We start from the raw sequence: 25995 nt of genomic DNA, 5'->3' as shown, positions 1-25995 counted from the left end.
TTGGCTTTAGGGCAACTTCTATTAATAGAGGCTACAGTTCTCACTGCAGATTCATGAGTCTGTGATTCTCTTTTTAATAATACTTTTGAGCATATTTTGAACTAAATTAGGATTTCTTTTTTTTTTTCCAAGGAGGAGTTCAAATTCAGTGCAAGGCACCCACAAGTGTTTTATTTAGAAGTGCATTAGTGATTCCTTCACTCCCATAGCTCTCATTTTTAATTAGAAGATGAAATAGGTAGCAGGCAGTTGGGACCAAGCAACTGGCTGGTAGGACTAGGAAGCAGGCAGCCACTAGAGTATGAGGTGCTGGAGGTCACTGGACCAGTGGTCAGAAGGCTTGGAGCCAATCCTGGCTGTGCCTTAATGCCATGTGTGACCCCTTGTCCATTCTAGGCCTTTCCGCCTACATGTATAAAAGGATATAGGACATGTCAGTGGTCCCCCATCCTCTTCTGATTTGAAGATCCTCTTTTTTAAGAATAAAATATTTCATGGACTTCAACTTGATAACTGGATTTTGAAACCCTTAATGCTTATAAATTAATTTTCGTTCTGGACTCCAAACAGCACCTACATGCATTGGAAAATTAGTGATGCATATGCATGTGTGTTGATTTGGTCTACTCATAGTGTTGGGAGCACAAGTGGATTCAAGGACCCGTCCAATAAGATGCCTTCTCCATCTTGGGATTCAGTGATTGGGAAGTAACTACCGGGCTCACTAAACCTCCTCTCAGCTATTGTGTTCTTTGAGTCTTTGAACCTTTATTTCTGTAGAGAACAATGGAATGGCAATAACAGACAAAACACTTGCCAGACACCTACTAGGAAAGGGATGGTTTAAAAGAAATCTGGTCAAATATTATACAAGTCTCTCATGCTTCAGGGGGAATCCAAAAACTAAAAGGAGCAAATGATGTATCCAAAGTCAGAAAACGAATTTTGACTGCCTGTTTGGGTTTTTTTTTTTTTTTTTTTTGAACATTCTGATTAAATTTCCAGTTTTGCTCTAATTAGATTGTCTAAATTCTGATTAGAAACACTGTTGTTTTCTGGAGTGGGAGACTGAATTGGGTTACACACAGATTGAAAGGAAGTTCACATTCTAGTCCTGCCTTTGACAATGACCCTGAACTAATTGCTGTATAAACCAGGGAAAATTGTTTATCTCTGATGGGTTTCAGTTTAGATTATTATTAATATCTGAACATGATAGATACGATGAACTTTCTATTGGCCAGCATGATGAAAAGAGATATTTTGTTCAATCATGTTTTCCTGCTAATGTAAGGTTACTATGCATACATAGGTAAACAATTTTCAAGAATTATGGAGAAAAAAAACCAGGGCTCATAACATTGGCACTAAACTGAACCCAGTATAATCATGTTTTATCACTTAGACCTTCCATACCTGGCTTAAACTATGTATCTTTTTAATATATATAATTGATTTATTCCTTTGAACGAGAGACCATGCACAGTGGGGAGGAGCAAAGGGAGAGGGACAGAGAGTCTTTTTTGGGGGCGGGAGGGACAGAGAGTCTTAAGAGACTCTGCACTGAGCAAGGAGCCTGACATGGGGCTCGATCTCATGACCCTGAAATCACGCCCTGAGCCAAAACCAAAAATCAGACTCTTAACCCACTGAGTCCCCCATGGACCCCTTAAATCTTCTAATCTTCAATACCACCGCATTGTTCTGACTATACCATCTAATCGGTAACTCTAGTTGCTGTTAAAGCTAAACCAACTAGCTTTTACCATACTTAGCTCCTACTACAAAAGATTCATTTAGGCTTCTGTGTGCCTGGGTTTTGCAGTATGAGATAGTGACAGAACGTCATTTATACACTGAATATGAGAGAGACACCTGTCCCTTTGAAAAATAATAGTAATCCGTCATAATAAAAATGGTTCAGAAGACTCAAAAATTGCCTCCCATGCACGAAGAGGATGACTAAAGAACAACATGTGGCCGTCAGAAGACATCTAGGCAGGGATGAAAGGAATGTGTTCCCTTGCAGGTTGACTTCAGACAACTTCTTCCCATGATATTTCTTTTAATCTCATTTGGCACCTTTGGACACTGGAAGAACTCGAAAACAGAATTTGGGAAGTGAAGCACATAAAATACTATGTGGTCCCAAGGCCTTTTTCTTTCCTTTTTTCTTTTTTTTTTTTCTTCCCCAGAAACAGGAAACAATCTGTCTAATCCTCCTTTAAGAGAGTCAGTGGTGAAATCTGCTGTTGTCTTTGTACATCCTTACCTTGGAGGCCTAAACTGGAATGACATCCAAAGACCTTGCTTGTGGCTTCCCAGACAGGATAGAAAAGTGCTTCCAGTGTGCGTCATATCATTGTTTAAATGTTTTGATTAATCACTCTAGTGTGGTGATTTCTCTCTCTCTCTCTCTCTCTCTCTCTCTTTTTTAACTATAACAATCCAAGAAGAGGTATATATAAGCCATCAGTTTTCCAGGCTAATAGGCATCCCCAAAGTATGCTCTGTTCCCAAAACTTGTTTAAAATAATTCCAAAGCTAAAATTTCCACCTGTTCGTATAATTTTTATTAACCGTACCCTTACATTTATCCATGTCTCTCTGCACTCCAACTCACTGCAAAACTCCCCTTAATTAGTGAATTTCAAAGATCTCATTTGAAGATCAGAAATGGAACATTTTGGTTTACTTCTTTTAAGGAAACTTAAAAATGAAGCCCCAGAAATCGATAATGGACTTATTTACTTGACATCACAGTTCCTGAGACCATAATAAGAGGTCCTCTTATAAAAACAGATTATGCCAAATAAATCTCCCGAGTGGTTGCCAGGACAACCTTTTCCTTCTTCTCAGCTTGGAGTTAATTGAGTGTTAACCTAGGTATTTAGAAGAAAATTGATTAATTTTCGGGTGGGGTGGAAATGGAATTCAAGATATGCTAGAGTATTGAAGTATGATTGGATCCTCATTGCATCCATGCTGGCTTTTATGCCCCACAAATACTTTGGAACACAGCTATTCCAGAGCAAGTGTCTTTGTTCAAAATACCTGGTTAGAATGAATCAGAACATGTATATTTAAATTTTCCCTCCTTGCTATGACATTTGTATAAAGACATGGGGAAAACCTTTGTTCAAGACACCTGAGTTACAGCAGCAAACATTAGCCTGGCTTGACTCACGCCCAAGCTGTCGAAGCTTTACCCCCGAGGCACATTAACGTCCACACCTTTTGTTCTAAATTTACTGTACCAAACTTTACCGAAAGAATTCCAGATTCAAAAATAATAAAAAGCCAAGGAGCGTAAGTTCCATTGTGAGCCCAGAAGTGAGTCACCGCTGTAGAATTTCTTCTGTCTACTGATTAGACCGGATACGGGCTGGGCGGTGCAGCAGGAAAGGCTGTTGCTCTCTGTATGTGTGAGTTAATAGTCACAAAAGGTCACAATTTTAACATGTTAAAAACCAAATCTCTCTCCTGGGCATCTGGAGGGCTTTTTTCAACACACCCTCCCAATAGCCAAGGGGAAAAAACGACATTTCTTTTCCTTCTAACCTGAGTCTAGCCCCAGCTGACACAAGCTACGTGCTTCCCGGCATGGAAACAGAAGACACTGATTTTTGTGTTTGGTCGGGCTAATGGGATATGAGATATCTGACATTTCTAGAAGGGTGGCATATCTGAATCCTCTCTGGCCTGGCCAAATACGGTGGTCATAGTCTGTGGCCACAAAGGGATCAGAGCCATGCAGCCAGCACCACTTCTGTAATGAAAGGAATGGTTTTCCTCCGTGGCCTGGGACCAGGCATAATTAGGGTAAACAGCTTATCACCCCAACCAAAGCACTTCTGTCAGTGAAGGGTGGCTCTATTAATAATTACGCAGGACAACCAGCGTGAACCAGGACTGACTGTCCCAAGCCAACCAGATGTATGATCATCCTGGTGTTGTGTTAACTAAACACTTACCAAAAGAGTATGTAGTATGTATTTAGTGCTCACTCACCAACAGTCACTGTGCTAAACATTTTATGAATTCTCTCATTTCAGTATTGCAACCTTGGGGCACTTGGGTGACTCAGTTGGTTAACTGTCAGACGACTCTTGATTTGGGCTCAGGTCATGATCTCAGAGTCCTGAGTCCGGCTGCACCCTGAGCTTGGAGCCTGCTTCTCCTTCTCCCTCTGCCCCTCCCCACTTATGTAAGCACACTCTCCTCTCTCTTCAAAATTAAAAAAAAAAAAAAAATTAAAATCTTGCAAAACTTGCAACCTTAGCAGGTAAATACTATTTGCCAGGCCAGTGGTTTTCAAATTTTTTGTGTGTGAGCAATGAGAAACAAAATAATGGGAAGACAGAGTCTTCCACAGAACACCAACTTGGAAAAACCAACCAAAAAATAAATAAAATAGGGTCACCTGGGTGGCTCCGTTGGTTAAGTGTCTGAGTCTTGATTTCAGCTCAGGTCATGAGCTCAGGGTTATGGGATTGAGCCCTGAGGTGGGCTCCAAGCTCTGTGGGGCATCTGCTTGAGATTCTCTCTCTCTCTCTCTCTGGCCCTCTTCCCTCCTCTCAACCCCCTCCTCAGGCTGCGCACACATGCACATACACTCATGGCTCTCTCTCTCTCTCAAATAATAAATAAATAAATCTTTAAAAATAAATAAAATAAGATAGGCACAACTGCCTTGGTCAAAACTGGGATCAGGAGCTAGTCCTAAAACCCAGCCTCCTCCACCCTGCTGTGGCCCCTGTGGCACCACCCAAGGCAGAACCGTGGACTTTTAAGAATTCTGGGGCAGCCCAGGTGGTTCAGCAGTTTAGTGCCGCCTTCAGCCCAAGGTGTAATCCTGGAGACCCGGGATTGAGTCCCACATCAGGCTCCCTGCATGGAGCCTGCTTCTCCCTCTGCCTGTGTCTCTGCCTCTCTCTCTCTCTCTCTCTCATAAATAAATAAATAAATAAATAAATAAATAAATAAATAAATAAATAAATAAATAAAATATTTAAAAAAGAAAAAAAAGAATTCTGTGAAGAGCCTTTTGTCTAGACATTGATAGGGTCTGACTCATTTAATCCTCACAATGGCGAGGTTTGTCATTAGTGTCATTTTATAAGTGAGGAAACCCCAGCTGGGAAGAATTAAATGATGTGTCCACACTCACGTAGGGAGTAAGTTCAAAAGCAAGGATTCAAACTTGAATCTGTCAGATACCAAGCCCACTTCTTTCCATGATATCACATGCCTCTCCTGTAACCGACTCGTAGGCCGGTTAATATTTAAAAACATACTTGGATCTTTCGACCTAGGCTTGCCCCACCAGGGCAATATTGTGTCCTCTTCCGGGTGTGTACTTAGTTCTCCAAAGCCTTCAGGGCCCCCGTCCTGGAGCCCCCCGCCCCCAGCAGTCCTGTTCAACCAGATAGTGCAGGCATAACAAGAATGGTAACGGTGGGCAGCTGTATGGTATCCGTATGTGCTCTGCTCTGTACTAAGCATTCTACATGGATGGTCCCATTTCTTTCTCACAACAGTGCTCTGAGGTAGGCACCATTATATTACTATCTCACCATTTTGCAGGTGAGAAAACTGTACTGCATAGATTGTGTAGTCAGATAAAGCAGCTAGTAAGCGTTGGAGAAGGGATTCGTCTTGACAGCAGTGTATGGTGTCTTTTTCTCCCTTAACCCACTTTGGTCCCTACTGGTGATGAACCTGACACCTTGGCATCCCCAACCTTTCAGAGCCACAATCACTCTTACAACTAACTGGGTCCCCTTGCCCTGTACTTTTGTTCCCCCACTCTTTTTTGATAAACTAATCCCTGTTGGGCAGTAGGTATGGAATAAGTATATCTTGTTTCTTTTTTGATATGAGAAGTCTGGAACTCTGGGAAACAGCTTTGTACTTAAAGGGTATTCTCCGAGAGAGGCGATGCATTGAGTAATGGTGGCCCATCTATGTTGGACCCCATAGGCCTTCTCCACTGAAGCATCATCTTGATCAGCATGCAAATCTTTTAAAATCAGCCTTAGTTGAATTTAAACTATGATCTACTGGTAGTCAAAGATTATCTTAGTGCCTATTCTTTAAAAAGGAGTTGGATGATGGTTTTTATTTTTTTATTTCTTTAAGATTCTATTTATTTATTTAACAGAGAGAGAGAGAGAGAACACAAGCAGGAGGAATGGCAGGCAGAGGGAGAGAGAGAAGCAGACTCTCCATTGAGCAGAGAGCCCAACATGGGGCTCCATCCTGGGACCCTGGGACCATGACCTAAACTGAAAGCAGACACTTAACCGACTGAGTCCCCCAGGAGCCTCTGATTGATGGTTTCTAAAGTGATAAAAAGAACATCCTGTCTCTTACCTTCAAAGACCAGCTTGTGTTACCAACTTTACATCAGTGATAGGGGTCTGGACTTCAGCAAGTCCGTGGAGTCTGGTCTGACCTGAAGGGTACCTAGGGACCAAGGCAGAGCAATCCTGGAGGATGAATTATTACAAGGGTCTCCTGAGGGTTCCATATAATCTAGTATTATTCATTTATTCTATAACTGAATTTTGCCTACAGGCATTTTATTAGCTTCTTGAGTATATTTTTACTATGTCAAGGCTATAAAAAGACTGTGTAAACTGCATGGAGATCCTAAATTTTAAGTTCTTACGAAGACCAACAGAGTATTCTGTATACCAATATATGGAATTAGACATTTATTAAATGTTTTCAGAGATGATTATGACGACGTCCTGAATTTGAACCAGACTCCGCTGAATGCATCCTGTAATGCCGTTTGCCTTCTTGTAGCCCAGAGTTTATCTGCTTTCATATGACATGAAAATAGCATGGCCCGGGTAATCTACATGACTTATATTTACTTAGGACTAGTAGGTGCTTTTCACTATTGCATATATGCGAAGCTGTGACATCATGCCTACCCTTAAAGGATCTACATCCTAGTTGGAAACAGTTTTGGAAGGGGGTAGACAGTATATAACATGATATCAAATTACTTATAATAAAGATTTCACCTTGGCCCTGTATTTTTCTGCTCCATTATAAATGACAGCCAAAAAGAAGTAAGGCATGCTTGTTAAATATCTGGAAGACACTGGGAGTGAGAAATAAAAAGCTAATATACTGAATGATAGAAGTCATGGTAACAGGGGCGCCTGGGTGGCTCAGTCAGTTGAGTGTCTGCCCTCGGCTCAAGTCATGATCCCGGGGTCTTAGGATGGAGCTCAGGCTTTCAGCTCAGCGGGGAGCCTGCTTCTCCTCTCCCTCTACGTGTCACTCCCCCTGCTTGTGCTCCCTCTCTCTCTCTGTCAAATAAGTAAATCAAATCTTAAGGAAGAAGAAGAAGAAAAAGAACTTTGTGCTGAAACCAAGTTGAAATTCATAAGAATGAATAGAGAGTCCTGCATTTAGTTTCCAAAATTCAATAGGTTAAGTACCGGATGAGAGTGAACTGTCATTGTCACACTCCAAAAATCAATCAATCAATCAATCAATTAATCAATCCTGTAGACATTTTCATCAGTCCAAACCCGCACTCAATATCCTAAAATGCTTGCTGGGCACTGGGCTCCGGGCGGGCACCATGATATCTTATCATCTGACATACCTACAGATGCAAACCCGTTGGCCTAAAACATGCAGCTCAAAGGAGAAAATATTCCCACTGACTAGACCTTGTCGGGAGTAGACACAACACTCCAAGAAGGTCATCTTTGATAAAATAGAAGAGGGAGACTAGATTGGTGAGTGACCGGGAAACCAAGCTTTAGAGAAATATGGAGGACCACAGGATGTTTAGTCTAGAGAAGAAAAGATTATAGGACTTTGATGGTTGTTTTCCAGCGTTTAGAGAGCTATTGTGTGACTAGAAGAGAAGCCTTTAGACGTTTTTTTTTGGGGGGGGGGGGGGAGGCAGTTATTTCAGTTCAACCAATGGGGTGAAATTTAGAAAGGAGTAGATTCATTTTGATCTCCTCAGAAGCTTTCCTGCAGCTTTGGGAAAGGCTGCTTCTAATGGTACCTCGCCTCCCCACGGAGCATCGCAACAGAAACTAGCTGGCCATCTGCTATGTAGACTGCTCCCTTCTGGAAAGGCTACATTGTGCCAGCGATTGGCATAAGTGATCTCTGAGGATCCCTCTGATGCCTCTTCTTTCCAAATTAGTTGGAAAATAATGTGATTTCTCATACACCTTCCCTAAGCCTTCAGACCTACAAGAATTTTGCTAGCCTCTACAGCTAATCAGTTTGCTTCCCCATCGTCCCCATCTTTGCTGGCTGAAACAGCCTTGAGGGAGTTAACAGAATGTCAGAGAAGATATACCAGGCAAGAGAGTATGATGGGGTAGCATGGGTATGAAAAGTTGGACTGTGGCTTTGTTCATTCACCACTAGGACACATAAATACCAAAGCTCACCAGAAAAGACCCCTAAGTAAATAAATAAATAAATAAATAAATAAATAAATAAATAAATAAATAAATAAAATGGAAGAGTTTACCTCCAAGTGAAGTAAATGGTGAGGAAGTTCATAGACCAGCCCAGGAGAGGGAGCACATATAAGTCTCCCTGTATCCCTGGCAGTTCAAGGGGGAAACCTAATGGTTCTCTGAGCTATGCAAGGTCAGGTAAAGGGAAGTACCTCTCTCAGCAACGTTGAGCTACCCTAGTATTTACCGTGGGTGGATCTCTTAAGATTCCCAGTTGGCCTCTTTTGGAGACCAGTTATGGTTTCAGGTGTGCCCAGATGCTACTATACAGCTAAGAAGGAGAATTGCCACATCCTCACTTTGCCATTTGTGTTGTCAATGTATGACCAAGGAACTCATTAGCCGGAAAGTTGCCTTCAATACAACAAAGAATGTATAGTTTTGGGAGGAAAGACTAACGAATTCTTTGGCCGTTAAGTTGCCATCTCCAAAATTTACCTTTTATTTCTTGCCAAATACACCATTTTGGCATCACGTCAATCTTAGTCTGATTTAGGAGGATGAAATTTTACTAATGTAACATCTCTGCTTAGTTTAGAAGGATGAAGGCTTAATAGCTTCATATCTTGTTAGCTTATGTTTATAGAGGTCGGCAAGTAAGAGCTGCAAGCTCAGTCCTAGTTATTACCATTAACCTGAAATCCTGTCGCCTTGAAGCAACCTGTCCTATTTTTAAGTTGCAGCGCTTGCATGGTCTAGAAATAATCATTGGGAATGGTTAACAACAACCGCTAGGGAGACCTGGATAAAACCTAATCTCAAAATGAGGCTTCTGACAGCAAGGCAGTGATTCAGTGTGCAGGAATAAGTGACATTGAGACCACTCTCCGGAGCTCTGCCAAGTAAAGAACCTATTATTATAAAGAGCAAACTGTGACACAGCTACCCTATCCATACACGTATAACAAGAAGCAGTCTTCCACTAATCCAGTAACAAAAGGTACCACTGAGTCACTAGTGATGGTGATGATGACCACAAAGGGGGGAAGGAGCAAGAGCCAATTCCCTTTTCCCCCAATCATTTAAGGGCCCACCCACTACCATGTTTAGACACCCACCATACCACACCCACAGACTCAGGTGGTTTCCCCAGCACATGCTCAGTAGACCAGTCCAGGATAGTGCATTTGTGCAAAGAGCAACACTTCATGGTTGAGTTTTGTTCGGTGAACCTACTTCAATTTTAATCCAAGTACATAAACTTTTTACCATGAGATGAATGATAAGGCACCTGAGAGGTGGTACTAACACTGCAGCTCCCTGCACAATGGGTACTGTCATGATCCCACTTTAACAGAGGAGGAAACTGAACCAGAAAAGTTTTTAAGGAACTTGCCCATGATCCCACAGCCAAGAGTTGGTATGAGAGGGATTTCCACTCAGACAGCATGGGTGGTTCCAAAGTCTAAGTATTTAACCAATAGGCAGTACTGCCTCCCCCGTAATCATATGTAGGTAAAATTCATCAAGTGTCCAGTGATTACTGGGCCCTGTGTTAATCCCCTTTATCTACAGCAGCCCACTAAGCCCACCCATTGGGTCATTTGGACGCAGGTAAGAGGCATAAAACAAAAGAATCACCAGGTCAACTGTTCCGGGTCCCCAGCATAATAGCACTCTAGCCTGGATGTGGTCTCTGTTACTTAAGACTGCAGCACGTTCTCAGTAAGAAGTTACTGTATTATCTCTTCCTTGTAGGGGTGGAATGGTCCAAACTAGTGAGCAGTATGAATTTGTGCATCACGCTCTGTGCCTGTATGAGAGCAGACTTTCAGCAGAGACTGTCCAGTGATTCTCTGAAGATTTACCAGACCCTCGAGTTCTGGGGATGGTTAACCAATTACCCACGTGAGGCTCTTCTGGAAAGAGCTTCCTGCAGTGGAAGGAAAGAGGAGTCCCGAAGCCAAGCCGTGGCATGGACCGTGTGGAAGATGGCCACGTCTTACAGATTGCCAGCCCCCTGTGTATAGGAATGCATTTGTAAGCATCCCCTAAATTATTGTGAAGGTCCTATGCTGATGGAGGTATGATAGATTTCTCACACAGCTAAGGAGGATTTTTGTTTTGTTTTGTCTGTATTGACTATCTGCCACACAGAATGTATGTCATGAAATACCCGGTGACATATGTCATCAAATGACAACTGGAAGAGCTGCTGAAGAAATTATTATTGTGTGTTTAGATGCTTTAATGTTTGCAAAATCTGTCTTGTGAATGGACTGTCAGCTGTTAATCTGTTCCTGTTTTAAGTGCTATTACCTTTCTCAGTTAACCAGAATCTTGCGTTAAGTTCGCAAGGCATTGATGGATTTTTAACCAATAAGTCTTTGTTTTTGGGAAAAAAAAATCAAAATCAGTACTATTTTATATGGAAATGTGTCTTGATAATATTACCTATTCAATGTGTATTTATCAGTACCTCCTGTCAATCAATTACAGAGCACAATGATTGTCACTGGGTGTATATGTATTTACTCTCTATTATTGCGCATAGAGGTGGTTTCGGCTCCAGAACTCCAGCCACTGTATTTCTACATTGTGAGTCATTTACTTCAAAAGAGAAAAAAAAACAAATTTGTAGCAACGATGATGTATCACAAATTTTAAATATCTGTCTCTCTTTTACTGAGAAGGAATTTTTGAAAATTCTATCTACCTAGAATCTCTTCCCCCCCCCCCAAAAAAAGGCAGATGCCTTTGGGAATGAAGTAACCGGTCCCATTTCCAAAAGTTCTTCAAAAGGACGCTGCCATGGATATTCCTAAATTTCTGAAAGGTTAATCCTCAAGAGACAAAGTTCAAAAAAAAAAAAAAAATGCACTCAGCAAACACTAAATGTTCTGCTCAAATATGAATTTTTAATGCAGCTATGTTGACTTTGTTTCCTACTGCCAATAAACTACTCTTACTACTAAGTATTGAGTAAAGCATCTACTTTTTTTTTTTCCTATTGGAAAGGAGCTGTTATCTTTTGGGGGAAGCCTGGAGTAGGTAATGAGATGGGTTTAATTTTAGTCTCTGCCTCTCCCCAGTGGAGATAACTATCTAACATGTAATATTGTCATCACTTGAGGGATAATGATCTAGAAGTGCCATCATTATGTGGTTTCCCTCAATAGACTCCCAGCATATCATTATAAAAACGGTACATGTTTATGTCTTTCTACCACTTGTCACAGGCCCTCATAAATCACATGGCTTGTGTTTATTCAGCAGAATCAACATCACCTGAAGAGATGTCATGTTTTAGGAACATTCAATTATCTGAGATTACAATTCCTTTCTTCCCTCTTGAGGTTAAGAAGTAGTCATGAGCCAAAGGTATGCAGGAGAAACCTTACAAGTTTTATTCTAACTCCTGGAGGCCAGAAGTCTTTTTCTACATAAAAAAGGAGAGGTAATCATAATCCCTTCTTTCTAAGGAAACAGACAAAAGGACACTGGTGTAAAACTTCCCCAAACAATTCAATAGGAGGAAGTGCTCGTCACTGACTTTTTCCCCCACCATGAAGGCACATTTCCTTCCTAGTCTTTGCTTCTCTTATCTGGGAGATTTTTTTTCCCCCCCCAAGCAAAGCATGAACAGTTGTTAAGTGGAAAATGGAGGCTGAATTTTACATGGCGATTCTTACCTGCTTGATCTTCGGGAATTCAGGTGAGTGGGCTTGTCTCTCTCTGAGGGTGTCTCTCCAACAGCCGCCAGAGGAGTCTCTGTTCTTTGAAAAGTGTCTGAAATAGGGCGGAAAAGGAGCCAGGTCTCCATGGCAGTTTAACCAAAGACGACGAGGAAGGGAAATAAAGGGAGCTGGCTTTGTCCACACGGTTGAGATTTCTCTCTAAAAGAAAACAAATGGCCTCCTCACGTCCCCCAAATGCCTTGGGCAGCTCCTGAAATGGGAGGGAAGCACCTTGAGGAGAAATTTTGATTATTATGTAACACTCTGGGGCATCCTCCATGTTTTTTCCTTATCAGGTTATAGATTTGGGGAGGGGGGGTTCTGTGTGTCTGTTAAAGAAGGAAAGTCTAAGGAGATATAACTAAAGGGGGTGAAGAACCGTGGTGCGTCTTATTTGGAAGTTATTTGGAAGGAAGGTCTGAATGTTTTCATGAGAGAGCTCAGCTAATTAAGTAAAAGTTCAGAAAATGGTTTCTGAGCCTGAATATTTCACTTGTTAATACTGCTGTTTACCAGTTGGATGTTTAATTTGTGTGTATGTCGAGACATTCTGATATTTTATTATTTACTGTGGGGACGTTGTAGATATTGTCACAGTATAGAGAAATACTCCCTCTCTCCAGGACATAAGAAATGGTGTTTGTGATCATCAATACTTTCATTGGTTGCTATTAGCTAAGAAGGTTTAAGGGAAAGGTGGGAAAAATTGCTTTATTTTTGTTTTGTTTTTGGATAAACACATCCAATTTTTAAACATGTATTTAAACTATGCATATCAAAGTAAGTAGCACTTTAGTGGTAACTCAAGAATTGGGAAAAGGGGTATTTTTGTAGAGCAGGGGATGGTGATGAGATGGAAAGAGTTAAAATGGTTAGAAAGGGAACAGGGCTCTTCATAACTTCAGCATATTTAACTAATTGGGCTCAAATATCACACCATGTTCTTTGGATGGTTCTGTGTCTCTTCCAAGCTTCCTTTCATTATTTCAATGGGAGTGTGTTTTCTTCCCTGAGCCATGTGAAAGTAAAAGAAAGGAAGCAAAGTATGACATTTTGGCATTGTCAGCCTTGGGATTTTAAATAACATGTGTTGAAAATGAAAATATTCATTTGAAATGATAGCAATAGCAAAAGATAAGTAAGCCTTGGGTTGTGACTTGGCTGATTTGTGGGTGGGTTGGTTTGTTTTATTTTGTTTTGTTTTCTGATGGCCCTTATAATTTGCTACATAGTGCCTTATGAGTATCTCCTCTTCCAGAGGGGTTTCAGATTGTCCATGTCCATAAACAAGAGTGCCTTTCCAAAAATAAGAGAGTGGTCGTGGGTTTGTGCGATGGGACCAACCAGAACCAGCAGTGGATGTGGACTGAGGATGGAAAACTGCTTCATGTTAAATCGGCTCTGTGCCTGGGCATCTCCAATTCTTCTCGAGGCCCTTCCCTATCAGCTCTCTCTACCCAATGCTCCCAGGCCCCCCGATGGACTTGCCATGAGCAAGAAGGGTTCCTTGAGGTGGAAAATACCTCTCTCTTTCTCAAGAAACAAGGCTCCAAGGTAGTGGTCAAGAAGGACAGGAAATACCTCCATAGCTGGATGAAAATAGAGATCAACCAGCAGGGAAAACCGGTCAATGGGAGCCTCTGCTTAAAAAAAGGTGAGCTGTCCTTTTTAGAAATGATTCTGAATGTTCTGCTCAGTGTTATGTTGGTTGGTTGGTTGGTTGGTTGGTTGGTTGGTTGGTTGTTTGGTTTCACATTAAAGAGATGTCTGCTTACCTCAACACAATGCCTCTGGAAGACTCATAAGCTATTGGAAATGGATCGTGTGGCTCCTACTGATGTCGAAAACTTCATTATCCTCATTGAATAAGACCAACATCTTTCCTTTTTACCTCTTGCTTTTCCTTCTTTTCTTTCCTTCTTTTATTAATTAAACGAATATTTCTTGGGTTTCTCTTTTGTGCCACCCTGTAGGCACTCCCTGTAGGCACTTTGGTGAAGTACCATTGGATGTAGCAATACAAATAGGCCTAAGCACAGCATACATAGGTAAGGACTAAAGCCAATGATGAGGAAATTATTCATTTTGCTAATGTAGAAACTTCTATTTGCTGGTGTAGAAACTTCTATTCTCTGATTAGGAGGAACTAGTAGAGCATCAGAATGGTGTTTGAGAAGACTGGAAAGATGGGAAAATACATTGCACCTTTGCACATCTCTTGTACTAATATTTAGAGGTACAAGAGGTCACATACTTTTGAAATGGTAAGAACCAATGCGTAGCCACAGGGTTTCCTAATATGTTGACCTTTGATGGATATACTCTAGATGACAGGTAAAAACTTGTATATATATGCAGAAATTCCTGGTGCAGCACACAGTTGTGCTGGGGATTTTATTTATGGGTATAACTTCATTCTCTATTTTACTTAGTCATTTTATTGTTTATTTATTCCTGTAGTAGAGATTTGCATTAGGAGATCATGAAAGATAAAACTTATAGAATCATTGTTAGAAATGGGCCTTACAAATCACTGGAGATGTTATCTAGAAATGATGCCCATCATTAAGGACACTGAAATTTTATCCCAGATTTATTGGTGGCAGAGGTCTGATTAGTACCCAGATGTCTTAATTCCTTATCCAGTGTACATTCCATTATATAGTGTTATCCAAATGCTTAGCCACAGACATTTGCCCAATTAACTACATAAGAATCACCTAGGGGGAGGGAAAGAAATCTTTGCCATCATTTCTTCTCTCCTACCACCTTCAAGATTCAGTTTCAAGAAATTTGGGTGAATAGCTGATTTTTTAAAAAACCTCCCTGGATAATTTTGATCTATATATAACCTTGTTTGGGGATCACCATTCACTGTACTTTTTTTATTTTTATTTTTATTTTAAGATTTTATTTATTTATTCATGGGAGACACAGAGAGAGAGGCAAAGACCAGGCAGAGGGAAAAGCAGGCTCCATGCAGGGAGCCTGACACAGGACTCGATCCTGGGACTCCAGGGTCACACCCTGGACCAAAGGCAGGCACTGAACCGCTGAGCTACCGGGGCTGCCCTTCACTGTACTTTTAAATCCTTTTATTAGGTGTTCAGTGTTGAGGTTTATATGAGTCTTTTCACTATGCTGATCCTTGGACAGTTTTCTGTCATTCACTTATTTCATAAATTCAATAAGTATTTAATTAGATGCTGGTTAAGTACAGTAGACTCTTCTACAAAAGAAATTGAATGTTACACTTCTGAGCTTATAAAACTTCTGACTATGAAAGTAAGATAAAAATTATAAAAGTTGATTAGAAAATTCAACTTTGGGGCACCTGGGTGGCTCCATGGCTGAGCATCTGCCTTTGGCTCAGGTCATGATCCCAGGGTCCTGGGATCAAATCCCCCATCAGGCTCCCTCTGGGGAGCTTCTCTCTCTCTGCCTGTGTCTCTGCCTCTTTGTCTCTCATCAATAAATAAATAAAATCTAAAAAAAGAAAGAAAATTCAACTTGATCAGAGAACATACAGCATATAATGCCAGTTTGAACATTTATTTTCCTGTAGTTCATTGAGCAAGGCCTGTCCCAAAAAAACACAGGACCATTATAAATAAATATTCCTATTGTACCATCCAACACAAGAAGTTAGATTCTTCCTCAGCCCCCAATAAAACCCTATTTAGCAGAATATTTTTCACTGGAACTTTAAAAAAAATAGATATGGATCAACAGAGAGTTGTTTAAGATAGAAGATAATAAAAGGAAAAATGATTTCCTTTGACCTTCATGCAGAACAGGTCCAATGATGGACTTTACTTCAAAAGTGGGTGGATGAAATAGTACCTCTGAACGTGCTGTATCCAAAACATGCCCAACAATGTGGGCTGGAAGAAAAATGGATTTCTAGAAAAAAAGCAGAATGAAAATTTGCACAATTGTGGTACCAAAAGATCTAATATTTGAATACACATGTATGATACATAGTTTGTCTTCACACAATTATAAGCTAACAGATATTTTTCTGATCTGTCTCAAACTTACCACTGATTAGAGATACAGAATGATATTGGTTGACCCGTAGCATGAAAGCTCACTGATGTGCTAGAGAATCCATTGTTAAAAATTAAATGGCATTCAGATATATCCCATGAATGACTCCAAATGTCCTTTTTTAAAGAGCAGATAACTAAATATGATAATCTGGTAACACAATTATGTATATTGTTCATTCATAGGATATGAATTTTTTAAATTAAATTCTTCAGTAAAAGCATATCTCTGAAGGTCAAAATCTGAACTATTGGCTTCGGAAAAGAAACATTCATGACATCATTCAAGTACCTAAGTAATCTTTCTCTAACACCTAATATGTGCCAGAGCTTGTGCTCTATGGGACCAACACCAATGATTCTCAACCCAAGCATCACACAAGAATCACAGCAGGAGCTTTGAAATAATACTGATTCCCAGGCTTCATCCTCCAAGCCAATTAAAGTAGACATTTTTTGAATGCTTCCAAGATGATTCTAATGTGCAGCCAAGGTTGAGAATCACTAATTATGTCTTGCTCTTTATGGTATCAGAGAAGCCAGATGTGTATGTAATTACAATAGAGTGCAAATTTTAAAAAGTACCCCTTTCTCTAATATATGTTCTTGCCAGTATGTCACCGTAAGCAATTGGGTTAAAATTTTTTTTCAAAGATCATTTCAAATTTGCGTATTTTTTTACACAATCCTTTCAGTGTCCACTGGATTCCGTCATAATTTAGCTCTGCTCCATTCTCAGGAAGCCACATTTTTTTTCTTCTTTTTCCCCTCCTTTATTCTAAGTCCCTCTATTACAGGGTGAATTGAGGAGGAACCTCAATTCCAAAGTGGATTAAAATCCAGTGCAAAAATTAGTGTGTTTTTTGAGAGGAGGATCTATATAAGAGTTATGGTTTCTCAAATAATCACTACAGTGATTTTCATTAGGAGAGGAATGTAAAATGGGCTTTTTTTTTCATCTAGCTTATATTTATTTGAAACAACCATTTCATAGGATAAATAGAATACAGAGATTGTGTAGAACCAGGGTCACCTGTACATTACAGACGGCCAAAATTTTTAAAAGATAGGACTGAGATTTCTTTCTGAATTCAAAATTTATCATTAAAGAGTACACTGCATGCCTTCATTTCGGGCAAAACAAGGGCGGACCGCCTAGACAGACTCTTTAAAAGAGTAATCAACCTTTGCCCCAAATTGGGCTCCCAATTTGGGCTCCCTGCTCAGCGGGAAGCCTGCTTCTCCCTCCCTCTAGCCGCCTCCACCCTCCGCTCTCTCTCTCTCTTGCTCTTTATCTCAAATAAATAAATAAAATCTTTAAAAGAAAAAAAAATCAACCTTTTATAATCAATTTATAAAATTAGACCTTTATAGTTATCATTCTGAGTCAGAAGAGTAATAATAAAAACATTGTCTCCAAAATGCCAACATAACTGGCTAAAAAGTGAAAAAATTCATTCTCTCCTTATATTCTTTTGTCAGTCAAGTGCCAGATATCCAGCTCCTTGGAAACAATTACACCTTTAGCAATGTATCAATAAAACAAAAAAGTGACTGATGGACTTTCTCAATTTTTCTTCATTCGTATCAGTGTTACAATGTACAGCAACATCCTTGGAGTCACTGTATTAAGTGTATAATTTTTAGAAATCTGTTGTATATAATGTTGGGGTCTAGTTCTACAAAATAACACAAAGCAGATATCAATAATGCAAGAAGAATCAGGAAAAACCAAATTCTGGTCTGTTCAATAATATTGCAATTTTATTTTATTTTATTAAGATTTTATTTATGTATTCATGAGAGACACTGAAAGAGAGGCAGAGACACAGGAGAAGCAGACTCCCTGCAGGGAACCCGATGCGGAACTTGATCCCAGGATCCCAGGATCACGCCTTGGGCTGAAGGCAGATGCTCAACCTGCTGAGCCCCCCAGGCGCCCCAATACTGCAATTTTATAGACTCACACATTTAACTTTTTAAAAAAGATTATTACTTTAGGAATAAAAATGCAGTCTGAGGCCCAAATCTCTCATTGACAAACTCCCTAAACGTGGTAATTCTAGATCTTCCAGATGAAGGGTGCAAAATTCCAGCCATCACTTGGATACTTTTTCCGAAAGATGAGAGTCTCCCTACTTAAAACAGTTGGATGGCTATCTAAAATAGTTGCTTTCCGGGCACCTGGGTGGCTCCGTTTGTTAAGCATCAGACTCTTGCTTTCGGCTCAGGTCGTGAGCCAGGCCTGAGTTCTCAGGGCTCCCTGCTGGGCGGGGAGTCTGCTTGTCTTCCTCTCCCTCTGCCCTTCCCCCTGCTTCGTCATGTGCTCTCTCTCTCTCTCTCTCTTAAGTAAATAAATAAATCTTTTTTAAAAAAATGAATAGTTACTTTCACTCTGATGTTTCATAGTGTCTGGAGAACAACACTGTGCGTAAGATGTCAGCTAACCCATCAACACTTATTTAGCATCTGCTATAGATTCACTCATTCAAATCTTATATTCACCTATAAGGGCAGGAAAATTTTTTCAGACATATTTTCAGATATCCCTACCATGACTGAGCGAGTGAAATCACTTAAAGAGATTTCGCTGCCGAAGTAAGTCATATTGCTGCCAGACTTGCTATAACTGCGAATAAAATAATTGTCTAATTATAGAAATGAGGGTGAGGAAATAAAATGTATTAAGCACTGTAATAGGTAGGCAATCATATATACTCTTGGGAGACAGGGATTTAATAGAAGCTGTTTCGTGATGGTAGGAATGCTTGTAAATACAGAGAGCTTAAGGGGACAAACCAAACAAGTGTCTTTTGTACATTCAGACCCTATTTTGACCAAACTGGCTGTCAGAGCCATTTTAGGGTTTGTTTTCTCTCTGTATGGTTTTAAAGGGGCCTCGCTATTGACCATTGATTTATGTATTCATTGGAAATCATATGATCATTGATTACTGATATATGACTCATGTGATCATTGAAAAATATCTCACATAGCATCCAGAGCCCCCCAACCATTTTCAGCCTGTCACATGTCAATGAATTTATCAGGGCGTACCCATAGCTACCTGTGACCTTCATGGGCCCTGGGCACTTATGTGTCTGTGGGCCCCTTCTTCCATTAAAATTTTAATTAATTAATTAATTAGATTTTCAGAGCCCTCCAAATCCTCATTTTTTTCCCTATTGTGTGAAAAAATCATTAATGTTTTCTTGGACTCTGAAAGTTTTTTGGTGTATTTTTTTTTAATTTTCAAAGAAATTAAATGATCTTGTAGGCCCTATAATATCATGAGCCCTAGGTGCTTTGTCTATTGTGCCTAATGGACAAGTCAGCTGTGGGCACCCAGAGTTATTCACCCACTCTCCATCCCCCTTTTCCTGACCTGCCTCAGCATCCCTCTCCTACAGCCTGGTAGGGATGAATTTAAAAGCCATTCTTTTTCCTCCACCCAGCCTGGTTTCCTTCTACCCACTATCTAATACACATACGTGTCCCAAAAGAAAACATGGGACATTGGGATGAACCAGGCACATCTTCCTAATGCAACTCATAGTATAGTAGTTGAGTAATCATTAGGCATTTAAAAAGTATTGCTTTCATGAGTTTTTCATTTATTTTTCTCACTTAAATTTTTTTACTGTGCTCTGCTTTGATGTTTTCCTATCCCTTGTTAACTTCCATTTGTTAATTTAATTTATTTCTAATCTTGGATCTTTTTTAAGTCTGTTAAAAAGCTTTTGACCTCTGAAATTCCTATGACTTCTGATTTCTTGGTTATGTGTCCCGCTGTTTGCAAATTCTCCATCTTTTCACAAACTTTTTACCTCCTTGTTCACTTTCTCAAATTTTAGGTATGCCTTTTTTATGTACATACCTTTATTTTATTGATTACATTTTCTGAAGTGTTATTCCTCTTACCATTTCTAGAAATTATTTAGACTATAATAATTCAGATCCCTTTCACTGTATGTTTATTCCAGCCCCATCTTGTTTAATATAGTTAATGTATTATATGTATACATAAATCATCCTTTTTCTAAAGTATCTTCTATTTCATTTGTTATATCTTTTCTACATTATTTCCTCGCTTTTGAAAGGCATATTATATTTGGCATCTTCCTACAGAAAAGCAAGTCCCAATATAGTTGAAATTTTCTGTCTCCAAAATGAGTTCTGTTCAAATTATTCTGTTTTCAACATGTTTGAAAGTTATTTGTATCATGTAGGGGAGGGGAACTAAGAAATTGTGTATTTTTATCATTACATAAAAATCACATTTCCATTATTGATCATATCTGAGCTAATTAATAGACTAGCTAATAAACTAAAATACATGTTGTTCTTTAAAAACACATATTCAAAATATGGTCCTGATATGGTGCAGTCATTGCAAACCATCTTACAGATGAGCTGTTTACAACTTACGTGCTAAAATCGTTTAAATTGGACCCAGCATGGTGGGCCTTATCTTGAATTGTGTTCTAAGAGGAATTATGTATAATGTGGAAACAATGTGGTAGCAATGGTACAATAAAGCTTTTTAAAAATAGCTTCAACATATTGTTCCATTGTGTAAGAACTTTTCCTTGCATTTTTCAAAACACATCTTGCTCTATCATGAACTGTAAAATGTATATACCTTTTTAAAGAACATCAGAAGAATTTCTAGATGCCAACACATCCAAAGATCTACTATTTTTATTTTTATTTATTTATTTATTTTTTAGATCTACTATTTTTAATATAATTTCATAGAACTCATTTCAACAGAGTTTAGGAGATGGAAAGATTAACATATTTTGATCGTCTTACATATTTCTGTAATGGATTTTCTCTCCTCCCATTTACCTTAAATTCCTTCAATACCCACACAAAGGCTGATATCAGTTTTGCTCACATTGTGTATATGGATAAAAACTTATGGTTAGATATATATTACAATCACTGAGAAACTTGTTAGACATGCAGGTGCTGGGTCCCACACCAAATCTCCTAGTAAAGGGCCTAGCCTTCAGTATTCTAAAAAGCTCCAAAGGGAATTCTGATGCCTACCAGAGTTTGCCTTAAAACGCAGAAAATTTGGAAATTGAATGTTAAGACTAAAGTTTCTTTCCTGCTTCTTAAATAGCACAAGTTAAAAACACAGTCATCAAATGAAAGGGTGCTGGCCTTGGATATTCTGTAGGTTTTCTTTGGAAAAAAGGTAGTGGCCTAAAATGGAAAATGGACTTGTTTCATTTGGAATGTTTTAAAAATACATTTAGAAGTTTAATTAAAGACAATTACAGAAGTTGGAAATTTTTTTCCATAAGATGTTCCAAAGCAACATGAAATGGTAATAAGCTATGTTATTCACAGAAGAAATCTCAAGAGTGTTTTCATCATTTATCTAATTTTGAGACAGTCCTGTATTTAATTAATATATGTAATTAATCATGCAAGTTGACTAATAGAAAAAGTTCCTAGGATAAGAACTTACCAACAACTCCTCAGTGAAGAGGAATCAGCATAGGTTGACATGCTATGACACATAATTGCATGCTACGTATTTGGAAGCTTGTTTTTGTCCTAACCCCACCATTAAATTTTTTTTGAGGGTCTGAGAGCTACAATTGTCATAGGTGGTAGTCGACTCAGAGGATCAGCATTGGCCAAAGCCCAAAATAACCAAAATACTAATCACCACATACAGAAATTTTTACATCTCAACAACAGACAAATGTCCACTTGAAGGAACATTCTAGCATCTAACTGACTGCTTTTTAGACTTTATTATAAAGGACTATTGCTACTAGAACAAGTGGGTTTGTCACGTAGAAATCCCAGGGATAAGTAAGTCTATGTTCAGAGTGGTGACGTGGACACAGTGGCAGTGGTAGTGGCGCAGGATTCAGAAGGAAAAAAACAAACAGAAACTAACAGGAATGTCCAAAACTTTATCCAAGTCTGGGTCTAGTAGATGTACAGGTAGGGTTGTCAGATATAATACAGAACATTCAATTACACTGGAATTTCAGATGAATAACAAACTTTTAGTATAAGTGTATTCCCAATAGCATCTGTAATATAACCTTTGCAATATTGTATATTTGAGATATGCTAAATATTCTAAATTAAGAGTTCTTTATCTGAAACTCCAATTTAACTGGGCATCATGTACTTTTATTTGCTAAATCTGGCAACCCCACATACAGGGTACTTTGGACAACTTTCCACATTTCAAGGAAAGGATGCTTGATAGTCATTATTTCATTAACCTTTAAGAGAACTGCTGATATTTATTTACCTCTTACTAAATTTTAAAAATACTTTTTCCGTTTTCATCCTCTTTTTGTGCTTAATCCCTCCTCTTCTTTATATACATTATCATATAAAATATGTCAGTATCACATAAAATGTCAGTTGACATTGGAATGGGAATATATGAGATTCAAAAGAGGGCTCAGTGAGGTGGACTTGAATAGTGAAAATGTGAAGATTAATAGCCTCTTCCTGGGACCTTCACCAGCACATAGTAGTTGCTTAAGAAATAGTTGGTTGTGGGTCGAATGGGTGGCACAGTCGGTTAAGCATCTGACTCTTGGTTTTGGCTCAGGTCATGATCTCAGGGTCATGAGATGCAGCCCCATGTCAGGTCCGTGCTCAGGGCAGAGTCCGCTTGAGATTCTCTCTCTCTCTCTCCCTCTTCCTCTGCCCCTCCTCCATGCTCTCTCTCAGCCTCTCTACAAGAAATAAATGAATGGGAAAAAAAGTTGGTTGAATGAACCACTAAAGGAGTAGGAAAAATAAAATACTTTTTCTTCCAGTTTTTAAACCAGAAACTTTTCAAAGTTATAGTCAACTAATTGGGCAGGATTTTATATCCCAGGAAACTCTGACGCATAACAGAGTTGTTAGAGGTATCTAAACATATCCCCTCGGCCCATAATTTACAGACCTTTCCAGTGCTTCATATTATGCAGTTGTTCTCTAGGTTTTGTTACACAATGCATGGTCCAAAAACCATCAGCACCAGCAATGGCATCTCCCGAGGGCTTGTAGGAGTGACCGCTGTGACAATCTTTGCTGAGTCAGAAGTGGTGTGGTTAGCGAGATCCCCAACAGATGGGGAGCACATTTTAAAATGATGGCTAGGTGAACCTAATTCATAAACCAATCATTTTTAAGTATGGGCAATCCAGCCTTGCAAAGTAAAGCTATCAATTAATCCCACCAGCTCCTAAGTTTTAAACCAATTGACTAGCCTTCCAAAGACAGGGCACTTAGAAACTATAACCATCCCGGGATTTGGTACTCACACAAGTAGGGACAGAACCAGTTTACACTGAAGTAAAAGAAAGTCATTGCTTTCCTGGGAATCATCAATCTTCATGACGAAGTTCGGTAAGTTGTTAGCTGTGATTCTCAACCTGGTATTTTGTTTAATGAGCCCTTTGAGGAGTTGAACGAAAGTTCCCCACAGAACACAAGGTTTACATGGAAATATATTCAGGACTTGCATCAAGTTTTTTGAGATTCATGGACCCCCAGAAGCCAGTTTGGTGACTCTCTAAATGCTCATAAATTCTGTCTTCCACACGGAGCTGAGGATTTCTGGTAGCAGTTTCCACATCTCCCCAGACCCTCTGATATCAATAGATGGGTAAATGATGGGTGGATTGAACAGGGCCAATTAGCATCGTCACACTCCAGGATCTTTGATGTTTCATACAACTGAAGCTCATCCACGTGCCTGTGATGAAAGATGTCTTCTTTTTCTAAAGTCAAATTGCTTTTATGTGAGGAATCCACAAAACATGAAGGTAATTTTAGCAACTGTCCTTTCTTTACCTCAGCTGGCCTGGGAGCAGAAGTTTCAGTAAGGAGCACTAGAAACACGGCTCCACCCCAAAACCCCACTACTCTTAATGCAGTTCCATATAGCCCGGAACACCTTCTTAGGAACACCACAGAGGCCTTCACCAGGAGCACAACAGAACGTTACAGCCACAGCAGCAGACAGAGTCAGCACCCCCATCTGCAGATGACTGGAACGACAGAGACATCTTGGGTCCCCTGGACGACTCAACCCTTCCCCAGCACCACTGAACAGGTAAGGGGAGAGCGGGTGTGGAGTGTGACTTGGAAGGGTCTCAGAAAGCCCATTGCTTGAGAACATTCGCTCTGCTGGAAATGCCACTACCCACATGTGTGGTTAGGGAGCCTGTGTCCCAGCTGCTAACTCTGCACAAACGCATTTTGTGTGATGAAAAACTCTTTGAGATGGACCTAAAAGCCCTAAATCTTTATAAGGTAAAGATAATTTGGCTATGATGTCAAAACACCCTCCTGCAGGTTGGTCACATTTCTGAACCAAAGTCAGGGTCCATAGTCTTGTGCTTAACCTTGCACCAGGATATAGGAATGGAAACCCTGAAGATTCCCCTGCGTAGACGTCATAATCGATGCTCATAAGGGAGTGGAAAGAGTCACAAAGCAATGGAAGATTCTGGAATCTATAATCTGTGAATATGGTCAAATAAGTGAAGGCGCTTAACAGTTCCACAGCAGCCCCCACAGAGTGACAGGAGTCAGATGGCCAGGGGGCGGCGACCGTGCGGTCGTACAGTCTGCTCACGTCGTGTTGTAGTTTGAAGTGTCCATCCCTTCAGTTCTGCTTACCTCCCACGGTTTTAGGCCTCTGTTTGGGGCCATCGTAGTGCAATTACAGAAGTGTAACCCGCAAAGGCGGATCAAAACTGCTGCTTCATTTGGCAGTGTTTAGCCGGCTTCTAATAAACAAACCAAATAATGGAAAGAAGGTAAAAGCCCAACACTAGGTGTGTGACTTAACACCTATTTGGGGCTTTGCTTTCTTTCGCATTGTGCAGAATTTAATGTTGCATCTGGTCCCCGGCTAGTAGGGACACACTTCATAGTTGATCACAAAGCAAACATAACCCTTTGGAACTTTGTTTTTATATTCATTTTTCCTTTACTATAAATCGTCCTTGCAAACAGGTGCTTCCCTTGCCTCTGAGTAGAATTTAGGAAAGCCTCATGACCTCTCTGGATGCTCTTTATACCACTTTAAAACTCAACACTTAATTCTCAACCCATGAATAAAGATATTCGTTTCAGGAAGTAACCCACACTGTAAATTCAATTTAAATGTGAGCTTGTCCTCTCTTATCATCCCTTCCCTTTAGGCTTGAAGTAGGGAAAGGGGGCTTGTCCAAAATCTCCCACTTCCCACCTAGCTTTTTACCCACCTCTCCTAGTTGGATCATTATGGTTCCAAACCTGTCAGGGCTTGGAAAGTGGGGAGGGAAAACAGGAAATGAGAGCAGGAGAGCTGGTACTTGAGATTGCCATCAGGAGTTGGCACAGGACTCGCCCTAAATCTCCAACTCCTGAGTCCTTCTAATCATGGACCTGAGTGAGATTTGACACTTATTTTGAAATTGAACACTTTTTCGTGGAGCACCTTCTTGTTTAGGCTGAAAGCATCTCAGCCAAAATGTCATCTAACACTAGTTTGCTAAGAGCATTCACTTACATTTGAAAAAAAGTGTGTGTGTGTGTGTGTGTGTATATATATATATATATATATAATGTATATATTTGTGATATTATGACATATATATATATATATACCAAGTATGTCAAATAAGAAAGTGGTATAAAGAGCATCCAGAGAGGTCATGAGGCCTTCCTAAATTCTAATATATATATATATATGTATATATATATATATACACATATATGTGTGTA

General features: G+C 39.7%; 2 protein-coding genes across 6 annotated transcripts in view; both read left to right on the top strand.

Moving 5' to 3' along the window:
• The window catches only part of PTPRR (protein tyrosine phosphatase receptor type R), a 233906-nt gene extending 222478 nt beyond the window's left edge, over positions 1-11428 (top strand). For all 3 annotated transcript variants that reach the window (XM_038550013.1, XM_038550012.1, XM_038550014.1), the window contains one exon: positions 10212-11428. In XM_038550013.1, coding sequence (XP_038405941.1) covers positions 10212-10305 — 94 coding nt within the window. In that variant the 3' untranslated portion in view covers positions 10306-11428. The remainder of the gene's footprint in view (positions 1-10211) is intronic.
• Positions 11429-12025: 597 nt separating this feature from the next.
• The window catches only part of PTPRB (protein tyrosine phosphatase receptor type B), a 116966-nt gene continuing 102996 nt past the window's right edge, over positions 12026-25995 (top strand). For all 3 annotated transcript variants that reach the window (XM_038550010.1, XM_038550009.1, XM_038550008.1), the window contains exons 1-3: positions 12026-12168; positions 13449-13844; positions 24078-24334. In XM_038550010.1, coding sequence (XP_038405938.1) covers positions 12114-12168; positions 13449-13844; positions 24078-24334 — 708 coding nt within the window. In that variant the 5' untranslated portion in view covers positions 12026-12113. The remainder of the gene's footprint in view (positions 12169-13448; positions 13845-24077; positions 24335-25995) is intronic.

The sequence above is a fragment of the Canis lupus genome, chromosome 10 (genome assembly GCF_011100685.1).
Source record: "Canis lupus familiaris isolate Mischka breed German Shepherd chromosome 10, alternate assembly UU_Cfam_GSD_1.0, whole genome shotgun sequence".
Classification (NCBI taxonomy): Eukaryota; Metazoa; Chordata; class Mammalia; order Carnivora; family Canidae; genus Canis; species Canis lupus.
This window is presented reverse-complemented; position numbering and strand designations above follow the sequence as displayed.